Source organism: Scophthalmus maximus, chromosome 2 (assembly GCF_022379125.1).
Source record: "Scophthalmus maximus strain ysfricsl-2021 chromosome 2, ASM2237912v1, whole genome shotgun sequence".
NCBI classification, from domain to species: domain Eukaryota; kingdom Metazoa; phylum Chordata; class Actinopteri; order Pleuronectiformes; family Scophthalmidae; genus Scophthalmus; species Scophthalmus maximus.
Window position 1 is genome coordinate 20,269,981 of NC_061516.1, and position 14,780 is coordinate 20,284,760.

The 14,780-nt window shown below is 45.4% G+C and overlaps 1 protein-coding gene across 1 annotated transcript in view; it reads left to right on the forward strand.

The window, feature by feature from the left end:
* Positions 1-3,650: 3,650 nt before the first annotated feature.
* kctd16b (potassium channel tetramerization domain containing 16b) overlaps positions 3,651-14,780 on the forward strand; it is a 69,432-nt gene continuing 58,302 nt past the window's right edge. The window contains exon 1 of the mRNA XM_035627099.2: positions 3,651-5,704. Within this exon, the coding sequence (XP_035482992.1) occupies positions 4,864-5,704 (841 nt within the window). The 5' untranslated portion in view covers positions 3,651-4,863. The remainder of the gene's footprint in view (positions 5,705-14,780) is intronic.

The window sequence follows — 14,780 nt, forward strand, 5'->3', positions numbered from 1 at the left end:
CGGTGAGTGAAATTTGCAGCAAAGGGGTTGAAAATGTGTCCACTACGAGGATATGGGCAGTGGGCTACTAAAAGAAAAGAGTATCTCAGCGAGTCAAACGTGGCCACCTGAGAGTGTGGACAGATATGAAATAAACTGCGTATAATGGCATAACTGATGACCTTGCATGACTTCAAAATCCTCATTAAGCTTCTCCTCTATTGAGAGAGTGACTCTCCCATTGCAACCCTCTCAAGGCTCTTATGCAAACCACATTTGTGGACACACACACACACGCACACACACACACGCACGCACGAACACACGCACGCATGCACACACACACACCATGCAGCCTGCCTGCCTCACTTCAGACCATCTAATCACACAGTGACTCATGATAGTTGATGGTTCCCTATTAGCATCACTGATGACTTCAAAATAAATAACCAGAATGCCGCCAGCAAGGTCTTTTCCATCATTCAACAACTACAATCATTTTCCCCAGGTTCATTGTTAGACCCGGAAAAAAAGAAAGAAACTCCTCATTCTGCCTCAGTCTCCTCTCCGCTGGTTCAGATTGGTTTCCTACAAAGCCACAAAACATTTGGAGTGGCTGCCACCTTTACGAATAGCTGACCAAACATTCACGTCTGGGGGATAAATCATAGGAACTCATTTTGGTAAATACTCGTCCTCTTGCGCGTCGGCTGAATTTATGCAGTGAATATCTGCCTGCTGTACTTGCAGAATTCCCATCAAGGCCTGGCATTATTCAGTGTGGCTGCGATGAGAGATGGAAGTGGAAGTAGTGTGCTGTTTATTTCAACCATCTGTGACTGGCCTGAAAATTCCCTTTAATAGTCTTCTCTGCACGGCACGGGGAGAAAATGGCTGTGCTCTGTGAGCCATGTCAAGGAAGCAACATGCTCACTTGAATGGGAAATAGAAATGATCATGATGTAAGTGTAAAAAAAAAAAATAGTGAATTTCTTTTGCAACTCAAAAAATGACATTGTGTCCCTTACAAAAATGCTAATTTATGACTACTGCTGCTGTGCTGAGTAAATATTTAATCATATATTTTGTTCAGATTAAAATGAAACTGAAATGAGCTTTCAGGGACAAACAAGCAGCGTAGAAACCAAGAAACTAGAACAGATGTCCGAACCTGTTTGATGTAAATGTATCTGTCATTTTTTTTTAGGATTTGTCTGTTTCACTGACGGAATAAATGGCAATCCTGAAAACCTCTTTTTTCAATAATCTCCCATGGAGTTCTCCCACTACCATCGCCGTCTGCTTTGGGGATGGTCCTGCTGTGTGTTTTGCGAGCTCTCGTGCCCTTAAACCGAGTGTTCTGCGGGGAACGGAGAACAGCCGAGTTGAAATGAATTGAGTCAGTCGAAGAAGTTTAACTTCGTACAGGTGGTCAATAATCTGGTCTTTAAATAGCAGCGCAGCAGGGAGCCTTGTAGCGGCTACATGTATTTATGATGAAGCTGCAGCCATCTCTACTTCTGGGTGACTGCCCAGGTCCCTGGGAGGCGACACACCTCCCCGCTCTCTCTCTCTGCTTTTAATTTAAAAAATATATTTTTTACATTTTTGTTCCCATCACTCATTCTTTTGCCCTATTTCTCTCCTGTAGTGTTTGATCTTATCTGATTTTTAGGATTAACCAATGATTGAATTTAAGAAAGATTGGAGCTATAGTGTATAAACTTTATGTATATCAATGTGATAAGCTTGTGTTGGCTTTCATAATACACTATTCTTCATAGTGTACTCAAAGTGCTTATTAGTATGCAAAAAAAAAATTCACTGTGCTATTATCCAGTTTTTGTCACTGAATTTTTTTGTCAGAATAAACACAAATTAAAATTTGAAAAGGTCACAAATGGCAACGCCACGTATTTTTTCAGGGCCGAGTTCTTGACTCCGCCATTTGGGTCATTAACATTTTTCATCAATCAACCAGAAATTGAAAAGTGAGGTGTTTCATATGCATTTTTGGGGATTTCAAAGTGGCCTTTATTTGTTTGAAAGAGATGCTGATAATAAAGGCTGCATACAGGCGGTGATTCTCGAGAGGCAACACAAGTGTTGAGTTCAAGCAGAAAGCGAAGCGCAAAATTGCTTAAGGGCTTTTGAGCAAGAACAACAAATTCTATTGATTCCTGTGCCGGTGCGATGCAAGCGAATACCCCCATGTCACCGTCTCCCGTCCCTGCAGCCAATGCTCGCAAACAGAATGAAAATTTAATTTGAAATTCAAACAGGAGAGCAGTGACACCAGCGTTTCCTCAGAGGTAAACATATATACAGTGAGAGAATGCTGAAAAATGTAGTTACGCTTTTGGTAAGGTTGGTTAAAGGTGGGCACATAAAAAAAGGAAAGAAAATTTAAGCACTATGCAGGATGAAGGCTGTAATAAGGAGGCTTGTAAGTGTGAACCGGACTTTCTGAGACCCAGCAGACATCCCTGATTTGGCCCTGCAGCTGGTGTGTGTTTGTAAGACTATATTATAATGATTTTCCTCACAAAATGAATTTTTACCCATTTTATGCAAAGTGTCAAAGTTGCTTTCGTCTCACGATCCAGTCAGTGTCCAACTCTTTCTGAGTTTTTGTGTCGGATGTGTGACACGATGTGGAAGGAAAAGATCAATCTTTGTCAAATTTCCCTTACAATTCCAAAAATAAATTCACAGCATGTCTTAACAGCACCTAGTGAAAGCATCAGTAAATCATGCACACTTTCTGAATATGAGAAAAAAAATGTTAACAAGCAACTATTGCACATTAATTCTGTACTTCGCTGTACGAGGCTCTGTCCATGGTGCTGAAAGAAGAAATCTTGGGCATTTCGCGATACAACCAGAGGGAGGCGCTGTTGCTCATATCCAGAGAAAGACAGATGTCTCACGTAATGTTACAACTCGATGGTAATTACAGCCATTTATCTGGGTTTTTGAAGATACTATTTGCAAACAGATTGCAAAATAAAAACTGCAGTTTTAGTGCAACTCAAAGTGTTAGACTGGGAATAATACACACCGTTTGGACCATGGAAACCAAACATGTTTCCTGTATTTATATGCATTCATATTAAATGTCATGCAAATCGATTCATGCTGGCGGTCAAATTGCAGCATTGTGATTTGTCTAGCTTATTATAATAATAATGGTACAAAGATGGATGCAGCAGTTTCACAGCAATGTGCTGCAGCGAGAGCCTTAAACTTTGTTGTTTTTTTTTAACAGCGTCATTCACATTCTTCAACCTTTTGACAGCACTGAGTCACATTTACATGTAGTGGAGGCTAATCATGGAGACAACATTACATAAGCAAACAGACGTTGTATCGTGATATATAGCCTTTTATAAAAAGAATGGCCTGCCTCATGTGGAAACTTTTGTGTTTTTTATTTTCCACCACCCACCAGCGACTGCAGCCTGCAATCGCCCCTTATAAGCCCACGGTAGTGTGTGTGTGTGTGTGTGTGTGTCTGTTCATGTGTGTGTGTGTGTGTTTGTGTGTGTGTTCATGTGTGTGTGTGTGTGTGTGTGTGTGTGTGTGTTCGTGTGTGTGTGTGTGTGTTCGTGTGTGTGTGTGTGTGTGTGTAAGGGGTGGTGGAGGGGGGGGGGAGCAGCCGCTAAGGCACCACCCAGCTCTAGGGGTGAGATGCTCGTTTCAGCACCGCGGACAGCTCCCGGTGAAAGCAGCCATCGGCAGCGGGTCGGTCGTCTCCGCTGCTCCGAGGAAAAGGAAAGAAGAAGACAAGAACCCATCTGAGATTTAGTTTTCAGCCCGCCAGAAGCAGGACGGCAGGGTTTGGTTCCACTCAATCCCGAGAAAAAGGCGACATATTGGTAGTGGCAGGCTACAGACAGAACCATTACCGGACTCCCGAGGTTGGCGTGTGTGTGTGTGTGTGTGTGTGTGTGTGTGTGTGTGTGTGTGTGTGCGATCATATGCGAAGTTTCTCGCCAGCGACAGGCGTCCTGCCTCCTCCTGCCTCCTCCTGCCTCCTCCTGCCTCCACCTGCCTCCACCTGCCTCCTCCTGCCTCCACCTGCCTCCTCCTGCCTCCACCTGCCTCCACCTGCCTCCTCCTGCCTCCACCTGCCTCCTCCTGCCTCCTCCTGCCTCCTCCTGCCGGCAGTTGGAGAGGGGAATACACCAGCACCCTTCTTCTGTCTGGACTACATCCTTTCGAGAAGTTGTCGGACTTTTCCCCTGGATTTAGCCCCGTTCCCTTTGCGCACACATTTCTGGATCTGTGCCCAAGAGGATTTTCACGACTTGGATGATCCTCCCAGAAGCAAACAAGGCAAATAAGACAAGTTTCGTATTTAAAAAAAAAAAAAAAATTTATTCGGTGCAATAGGTTTCTTTCAGCCTCCGTTCGTTCCCTCCTTTTTTTTCTTTTTTTCTTCTTCCTGTGGCAACGGGAGTCCCACCACCAACTGATGCGCGCCTTTGACGCGTCCGGATGCGTCTCCTCTCTCTCTCGCAGCGCTGGTTCAGACTCTGATTCTTTCCTCTCCTGCGAGCGACTCTTCCGAGTCTCTCTCATCTAACATTCACGGAGGGGACGCCCCTGAACTGCCCCCCCACCTCCCCTCATTTCCGACAACTGCTTCAGACTGGTAGGTGATGATGGCAATGGATCGATGCACGTCGCTTGTTCGTAATGGTTGTGAGATGAAGTCGCGGGCCCCGCAGCGCAGATCAGACGTGACAACACAGTTTAGGCAACTTTTTTAATTTTGATTTTTCATTTTTTTCTTTTTTCTTTTACACTGATCCATCCTCTCCCCCACACAACTTGCTGTAGAAATAGGTGTGTCGCCGGCCCGTCTGTCTGCGGCCGTTCATGACGGAGAGGATGGCGCTGAGTGGGAACTGCAGGACTAACCCCAAAGAGCAGGCGTCCGTTCAGAACAGTTTCCCAGACGTGGTGGAGTTAAACGTGGGGGGGCAGGTCTATTACACGCGTCACTCCACTTTGGTGAACAACCCGAGTTCGCTCCTCGGCAAGATATTCTCCTCCAAAAAAGAGGCGTCCAACGACTTGGCGAGGGACCCCAAGGGCCGGTACTTCGTCGACAGGGACGGGTTTTTGTTCCGCTATGTGTTGGACTACCTCCGAGACAAGCAGGTCGTCCTGCCGGACCACTTCCCGGAGAAGGGCCGGCTGAGGAAGGAGGCGGAGTACTTCCAGCTGCCCGACCTGGTGAAGCTGCTGACCCCCGACGACGCCAAGCAGAGCCCGGACGACTGCTTCCACAGCGACCACGAGGACGGGTCCCAGGGCAGCGACCAGCGGCCGTGCCCGCCGCCCTCCCTCGTCCCCGCGGACAGGAAGAGCGGCTTCGTCACGGTGGGCTACCGGGGGTCGTGCACCGCGGGCCGGGAGAGCCAGACGGACGCCAGGTTCCGGAGGGTGCCTCGGATACTTATATGCGGGCGCGTGGCCCTGGCCAAGGAAGTCTTTGGGGAGACCCTGAACGAGAGCCGGGACCCGGACCGGACCCCGGATCGGTACACCTCCCGGTTCTACCTCAAGTTCAAGCACCTGGAGAGGGCGTTCGACATGCTGTCGGAGTGCGGCTTCCAAATGGTGGCCTGCAACTCGTCGGTCACGGCGTCGCCGGTGAGCCAGCAGCACAGCGAGGACAAGGTCTGGTCCAGCTACACGGAGTACGTCTTCTACCGTAAGTGGCACCTTTGCTTTTCCCGTCGACGCCGACATGCGCGCAGACGCAGACGCGGAGTCCGCCGCTAGTGGGCGCGCTTGGTGTATTGGCGCTGGCTCATCGGGCAATTGCGGACGGAAGGGCGTTTCTGGCAGGTGAAGAAAATGAGCTCCCCTGAACGCCTCCTCGTGGCCACTGCCACTGAATGAGTGATCAGGGATGTTCCCACCTTCAGTCTACGCAGTGAACTCTTCACTGTGGGTAGCCTGGATCACCTGCGGCCTCAGTCAGACCTACTCACACTTAGTTGTTTGAACTTTTGTCTGAGCCTGGAACAAAACCAGATGTTAATCGTTTCACTCCAATCTGAGCCACAGTAATGGTCAGAGCAATAATCTGACAGTGTTGGCCATTTCTCATCATGGTGAAATTTGCTGTCCATCCAGCCCATCCTTTCATCTCGCTTCTTCCCCAATGGCGGTCCCACCTCCTCGTTTCTTCCATTTCTCCATCCGTGCTGCTCAGTATCTGGCAGTGAGAGAACGGTCGCGAAGAAGAAGGCATCTTTGAAACGTTTATGTTGGCTCTTATAAAATTTTATGATGCAACAAAATAATCCATATTCTCGGAGCAGCTGCCGCAATGAAGCTGTCGTGGACAAGAGTGTGGGGATCCTGTGAATGGCCTTAGTACCTGTGAGTAATTGGATGTTATAAGAAAATGTCATTTAATATTCAGATGGGTAAAAAAGGCGTTGAAAAAGAAAACTAAACTCCAATTTGGGATTTCTATTGTTTGAACCTGGAAACCCCCATTATTAGTGTCTGAAAAGACTTATTCTTACATATTATTCTGACTTGTAACTTAAAGCTACAGTGTGTGATTTTTATAAGAACTTATTCTGGGAATATATTGTCCATAACTATGTGTTCATATATACATAATCACCTGCAACAAAGAACCAATGTTTTCTCATCAACTTTGAATGTGTTAAATATAGTTACATGAAGTGGAACCGACCTCCGTGTAAGTCGCCATGTTTGCTACGTCGTGTTGAATACTGTTGTTGCACAAAACGGTCCAGAATACGTCGCGTTCGCGTTGAATTTTCAGCGCCGCTGGAAACCGGAAATGGAATCCGCGGTGCTCAACCAAAAAGTGTCCCCTGTCAGGTGCTCAGTGGGTATGCGGTTTGCAACTTTACCACCAGATGCCGCCAGAAAATTACACACTGAGGCTTTAGTCCACAGTGTGTTAAAATCCCAAACCAAGTCTTTTTACATAAGTAAAGCAACAATGCGCTGACTGTGGCTACACAGAACAATGGGCAAGCTGAAGTACTGAGATCAATGTGTCAAGGCAGCTTTCATGATAACCATGAATGTGAGTCTACTCTCACACTTACAGGGATGTATAAAATATGATCATTTTTATTTCAAGATTGGTGACGCCTCTGTCGAGAATTCATTATTTACATTCACTGTTTCGTATTCATTACAAACACAGTCTTCCATACAGGAAGAAAGACATCATGCCAATTTGATTTGACTTTGCACATCACATTTCAGTGCGGAGTGCTCCAGACGTTTGGCGACTAAAAACAGTCCTGGTCTGACATGAAAATATCCTTAAAAAGCTGACCTCCCGTCTGTCATGTCTCTCAAAGAAAGCTCAAGTTGTATTTTTCTGATAATTCTAGCTTTGTCTGTAAAATTCTTCAAAAACCAAAATTAAATTTGATCATGACCAACCATGTTCCAAGATGTCCTGGTACTGGGATGAGGTTCAGAGCTGCCGGTTAGAAATCACTAGGCCGAGCCTGTAGGGAAAACCACGGCTGGCCCCATCAATCACATGAGTCAAATGATCACATGGTCACTGAGCAAACAGGAGTAAAAATAAGACATGCGAACGATTGTGCTGGTTCCAGGCCAAATGAGCTCTGCATTAATGGTCTGCATGCAGCAGCTTCAACAACTGGATGACTCTTGGCTCTCGTAACCCCCAGGAGTAGCACTAACAAGCCAAACCAAGTGGTGGTGGGGGATGGTGACACACACAACTCTCATGTGGAGAAGCGCAGACACGCCTTTGCTTGTGTATTGTTTTTACGGTGGGTCTGTGGGCTGCCTCGGCAGACCCCTCCGTGCCCGCTGACAAAACAACAACCGCTTCCCGGCTTTGTCGACAAATGTGCAGCTTGTTGGAGGGCACACACTCAAAGGCGAGGGCACACGTAGCCGCAGCTGTGTTGGGCCTCGACACGCGCCGCGCCACAAAAGCCTACACGCAGCAATGCGAAAAAGAAGAAGAAAAAAAATGGAAATTATGATAACGCCCACTCAGGAGCAGCCGTTCCAGTGTGCACGCAAACATACACTCATGCACACAGGTAAACATGCACTACACAACACACAGGGAGTTTGTTAAAGGGAGCAGTCAATCCAGTGGATTAAGTCACATTGACAGCAGGCCCGTTGTGTGTCTTGTTTGTTTCCCGGGACAGGATGAGCTCCAAAGACGCATTACACTCCACGTCAGATTTCAGATGTCGTAGTAGTAAGACGGACCAAAACATTATTTTTTTGCATTACAGGGAGGGAAAGTAAAATTGTTTTTTTACCACGCTGTCAGGAAAAGATTTGGAAGATGTGTGTGACTCACACATAATAAATGCAGATTTTCGAAAAATGTATTTTTGACAATTAGAGTAGATCGTTTGACCCCGGGCCTGCGCCGCTTGACAGTCTTTTTTTTTCTCTGCCTGTCACTTTTTTTTTTACCCCTCTCCCCGTCCCCGCTCTTCCCCATTTCCTCTGTAACTTCTCTCCCTCTTCTCTGCGCACGACTCCTCGTTTCTCTCTCGTCAGTCATGCCTCTCCTCTCGCGTCAAATTGCCCGTGTGCGCCGCAGGGGCAAGGAGCATGGCGGTGGCACCAGTTGCCGTTGCATGCCTCGCCGCACCATCACGTCCCCTGTCTGGCTTCTTATTCACATCTCTGTCTCTCGGCCTGTCCTGTGTCCATGATTGTCTACTTAAATTCATATTCATCTGTGCCATTGTACATCTTAGTTTTTTATAATTTCTTTTTTTTTGTTGTCTTTCTCTGTCAGCCATTCTGGAGGTCCGAAGGTCTTGTGCAAAAGAGGGCAACTCATTCGTACGCCGTGATTGAATCTTGTCAAAGTTTTGACATGTTTATGCTTTAGGCAAAAGTGGGTTTTTAACACTATGCTGACATTTTATGGAAGGCCTCTTACCTCTTTTGACATGCACAAAGCAAGGTATATCTTGACTTGGTGTGGGAAAAAAAACCTGGATGGCCTGCACAGACCCTCGTCATTGATCCTCACTGAAAATTGGGGGTGGCTGTGGTTCGGGAGGAAGAGAGAAGGTCAGTGGTCAGTCTGCGTATTTAAAGTGTCATCGGGCAAGATACTGAAGCCAAAAATTGCCTCTGATGGTTCTACCTTCAGTGTGTGAGTGAATGCGTGTTTAATTGGGTGAATGGCATATCGTGTAATGCTCTATGAGAGGTCAATTAGACTGGAAAAGTGCAGTGCATTTATAATTTAGGCTTCGTGTTGTGGCTTGTGCATTCCCGTGATGAGGAACAATCACATAAGGATGTGGTTGTTCCCCTTTCTATATACTTTTTTGACACCACTGATTTGTTGACAAGTGGCAAACATTACTTTTGCATTAGTGATCGCTATAAACTCTCTCACGCTGGTTGTTTTACCGAAGCAGCCGTTTAGCATTTAGAGTTTGATCTCGCCCAATGTTAGCTGGGATTGGCTCCAGCCCCCCCGCGACCCTTAAATGGATAAAGTGGTAGACGATGGATGGATGGATGGGACAAACTCACCGGTTGAGACGATTCGTGGAGCATTAGCAAACCTGTTTACCCATCAAAACAACTTCTTTCAGGTATCTTGTAATTTTATTGATACGACTCCCCTTCCCCTTGGGGCCTTCGTGATGGAGTAAGGTGCTATTGGGGTAAAGCACTTTGCTTAAGGACACAAAAACAGCAGTTGTAAAGGCAAGTGAGATAATTCCCCTTTTTTGTTCCCGATTTGATTGACACAACTTCACCACCTTCCACTCACAAGCGTCATGTTTTCCCTCGCCAGGAGCCTGAACCTCTTTCAATCCCCATTTTGCTAGTTATCTATTGCCCCGGATTCTAAGCTCCTCTGATTGTGCCTATCAATGTGATTTCTGTTTGTGGTTATTCCAATTCTGGATGGCCTGAAGGAAAATGCATTCACCAATTTGTTGCATGGCTGGAGTGACTGATAATTAATCATCTCCGCTGACACTTGGTGCAGTGGTATTCACCGCGGGGCCCTGACAGAGCCCACTGCAACGGAACCGACGAACACAACATCCTCTGCGAGGCAAAAGAAGGAAACATTTCCAAAATCCGACGAGAGGATGAGAAAAATCATGTTTTTAGGGCTCAGGATGTTTTTTTTCCCAAGGCCCTATTTTTACCCTCAGCTGAAACATGCCAGGGTGAAGTATGTGTCAGTACAAACGGCCACTTTGATATGGCCAAGTGTGTTGGTGAGTGACACATTGTGCCACTAGCTAGTTACACGCAGATAAGCAACTCCCTTGTATGGCAAATGTGTTTTGGCAGGTGGCAAGAAAGGGTTTATGATAATGGTTATGGTGTGTGTGTGTGTGTGTGTGTGTGTGTGTGTGTGTGTGTGTGTGTGTGTGTGTGTGTGTGTGTGTGTCAGTGTGTGACCCATGTTCCACTACCTGAGGCATTTGCACACCTGTTAAGCCGCTAGCTAAACACACCAGCAATCCACCAAGCCCTCACACACACACACACACACACACACACACACACAGACACAAATACCCATCGCTATAAGAAAATATCATCCCGCGAGCCTCCCCCTGCCCAGGCGGTGAAGACATTAGCAGCGGCGGTCCCATGCCGCAGGCCTGTAGAAAGCGATTAGCCGAGGAGCAGACAGGCCGTGACAGCTCTGAGGAGAGTCTTGATAGGGACAGCTGCTACCCTGGCCCCAGCTCCACATGGGAGTCCACCACCACCACCACACACCTCAACTCTGCATTATTCAGAGAGAGACAAAAGGGAAGGAGAGACGAAGCAGCTGGAGAACAGCGTTTGATTCATGAAAGAAGAGAAAAGTACTGACATTTTCGTGCGTCCGGTACTATGACTTCGGGTGAAGCGATGACAAGTACTACTGCTACTACTACAACTGTATTGCAAGCTCCACTACTAATACCATGAAAAAAATATCATTCAGAATTAATTTTAAGCTATTTACATGTATAATTTTTGAAGTGAGAAATAAAAAACCCTGCAAGCAACCTGAGCTTCCTGCTGCACTCATGTAGATAATGTGGACCCCAAGGATCCACTTATCCACAGACTTTGGCTCAGTCAGAAGTCTGACTTCTTGGCCTTCCACTTGTAGGCAGCAGGTCAGACTCTGACTTACTCTTAAAGTTTATATCGTCTATACTTTTCTGTTCTGACCCTCCAAAGCAATATATTACTTTATGAAAGGCGGCAACAATTTCTCTTCAATGTATCTAAAGAGAGAGTCGTGAAAACAATGAAAGTGCAGCTGATCCTTTCTCTTTCTCAACGAAATGATAGAAAACTGCTGTACACTGGGAACATGATGAAAATGGAGTCTCTTGAATGAGGATGACTAAGCGCCAGCAGAGAGGGGGATGTGAGAGGGTGGAAAGAGGTACACGTATGTTCTGTGTATGAGAGCAATGGAAGGAGTGAGCGATTGAAGGTGAAGCGCCAAGAGTAGTTGAGGGTAAACAGAAAGTGAACTCACTTCTGAAATAAACCTTTTCAAGCAAGTTAGCAACAAAAAGTTACAGTATATGTTGAAGAAAGCAAGTTCAATTTCAAGGAAATCAATGTAGACGAACCCTTTCCTGAAACAATATGCTTATTTGCATTTATATTGCGGGCATTTGATCGATTTTTCGCGCGGCGCTTCACAGGTGGGAGGTGCAGGTGGGGTTATTTCGCGGACACAATAAAGGAAGGGGTGATTAAGGGGCGAGTGGGTCATATGAAAAGAAGATAGACTTTGTTGTTTGTCTTGCCTCTCCTTGACCTTCTCCCCTGGAAGCTTAGCGTAGCTACGTGACGTATATATTCCCATAATCCCCAGTCTCTGGAGAATATGGGGAACCAGAGCTCTGAGAGTAAGAGAGGGAGAGAGAGGGAGAGAGAGAGAGAGAGAGAGAGAGAGAGAGAGAACACCAGCGCGTCAACAAGCTCCTCTAAGCCCTCTGTGACTCCCTCCTCTCCTCACTGTCTATCAGCCCATTTTCTCCTCTTCTGTGACTCTTGACACTCCATTCTCTCTCCGGCGGTGGGCACAGTTGATATAATGCCGATGCTCTTCCCCCTGTTGTGTTGGAATAAGTGCTCTGCGACGCGGCGAGGTGTGGAGCGTCGCCATAATGACAGAAACTGCAGCTGGAGAGCCTCTCCACTCGCTCAATCCACCGGCTGGCTGCGGCAATGCATCAATGCTTTAATATCCCTGCTATGTGTGCAAGTCCAGATTGGGTGGAAAACGCGATATAAAGGAAGCACAGAATCCCTATCACGTCGGTAATTGCAGCGCGTGATCAAAACAATGGCAGTTTTCCACTGTGGGCGGGCGGGTGTCGCGCTTCAGATTAACGCCTGCTGCAATTTAAGTTGTTAAAGTTTCTCAAACAGCGGATCTGACACAAAAAAAGGAAATAACATAAGGTCCTATACATGTGCCTAACATCTGATTGGATGGATTGTCTGAGGAATTATTGATAAGTATTAATAATTGTAGGACTGTAGTTAATGGCAGGCAGTAGAGCGAATACCTCTGCCAAGGCCCAACAGTTCCCTTATGAAACTACATTCAAGATCAGGTTGTTGTTAGGATCCACACCAAAAAGTCTTTTTTTTCATCAAGATCCCTGCTTCATTTCCTGGTAAATAGGTGAGAATTTCATATAACACCCTGTCTCGCAAAGTTAAAGTTTCCAGATCGACATCTAAGAAAGATTGGGTTCTTTCTTGGCCCATGTCCCATCCTTCCACCAAGTTTTCATGGTGAAAGTAATTCTTGCATAATCCTGCTGATAATCCATCCAACAAACCAACGAACCAACCAATCGACCAACCAACCAACCGACCAACGGACCAACCAACTGACAAACATGACCTCCTTGGCAGAGGTAAAAATGAACCCACCAGTAGTCATTTCTGAAAACCACCTACAATTTAATTAAAAAAATTTTTTTTTAAATCCAAATCCAGTATGGACACTTTTCTTAATTTGTATTGATAAATTGGTAAATGGCTGAAATTTTACCTGAATATATTGATATTAATTTAGTCTCTTTTACTAAGGGGACTAACGCAGCAAGAAACATTTGCTGTTGCAGTGCACATAAAAAGAAATAGTACAACAGCTTAAACTCCAAAAACCTTAAAAAAAACAAACCAAAGCTAAAGTATCCATCTCTTGACAGCAGAAACAACAGAGTGTACAATTCAACACTGCAAAAACCATCAAGAAGGAAAAAGAAGACACAAAATAGAAACCTGCACAAGCCTTTTGGGAGTGAAATTGTATTTGGGTGCTTTGGGCAAATCTTTGCTTCACTGGGATGTTTGTCTTCTTCTTCTCTCTTCAATTAGCTCAGCTCCTCATTTACCTCTGCCGGCCCTTATAGCTCATTCATCCTCTTCAGTCTTCAGATGGTGCGTCTGATGAAACAGCCGGTCAGCGTTCAGACTATTAGGGCTTCAATTTCATCAGGAAACTTCACAGTTTGACTGTGTTTCTGATCATTTCCCTTTTCCTCTGTGCCTCATTAAAATCGCACATCGTCACTGACACAGCAGCGGCCTGCAGTTTGATAGAGCATATGGTCATAACACGGTGATTTCATTTCCACTGTGCATTATAGCTTCCCGCGTAAAAATGTCAGTGGCATTTCATTTGTAATTGGAAATAAGGGCTTTATGGCCATTAAGATAGCCGGGCGCACTAATGAAGTAACTCCAGAGGAAATTAACTCGGGGGAAAATTAGAGAAACCACCTATGGTACCCTGTGGTAAAAGCCTAACGAGTCTTAATGCTTCATAAAAATATAGCATTTTCTTATTTGTAGTAAAGACAACGTTGAGGCTACAAAAAAGGACACAAAGACATGATTTGATTCTGCTTTGATTTACTAACTCTTTTTTTTAAACCTGTATTTAATAGACACAGATAAAAGAGGATGAAAATTGGGTGGGCAAGTTTTGAAGGATGTGACAAATAATTCTCAGGCTGTCACAGTGACATTGGTTGAATCTCAACCAACTGAAACCTGAGACTACGTAGTAATATTTATAGGTATACTTAACTGGCGCTTTCACACCTACCTTCTTTGGTCCGGACCTTTTGGACTTTTCAGTTCAGTCCAAACCAAAATAACAGGTGTGAAAGGACCCGGACGAGGGTCCTGAGGAATGGGAAAAAGAATGCAGTCCCACAAGAAGAGGTTGTCTCAGTTTGGACCAAACGGAACCATGGTTCGGTTCATTAACAGTGTGAAAACACTTTTTTGGATAGTTCAGAGTTTCGGACCAATAGTCAGAAGTTAAGACAGCGTTTAACAATAGAAGAAGAAAAAAGAAGGAGAAGAAGAAGAAAAAAGGGGCCATAGAACAACATGGGGGGAAGAGGAGATGGAATATTTGCAGGATTACTTGCAGTCTTTGCCTCCGACAATATAATATGTGAACAACTAGGGGCGTTCATTTGGCACATTTCGAACAACCAACCAATCAATGTGAAGTACAGGTACAGTACATGCAGCCCACAAGCCACAGGACGTATGTATATAATAGAAAATGATTTATTGAGATCCATAAATTGCAATGTTAAACCAAAACGAACCAGATCAAACGTAAATAATATAACAAAGACATGGACCTTGGTTTCGGACCTTGTTCCATACATTGAGGTGTGAAACCGCCCTAAGAGAACTTCATTTATTTAAATAGTTATCAGACAGAACATGAATTG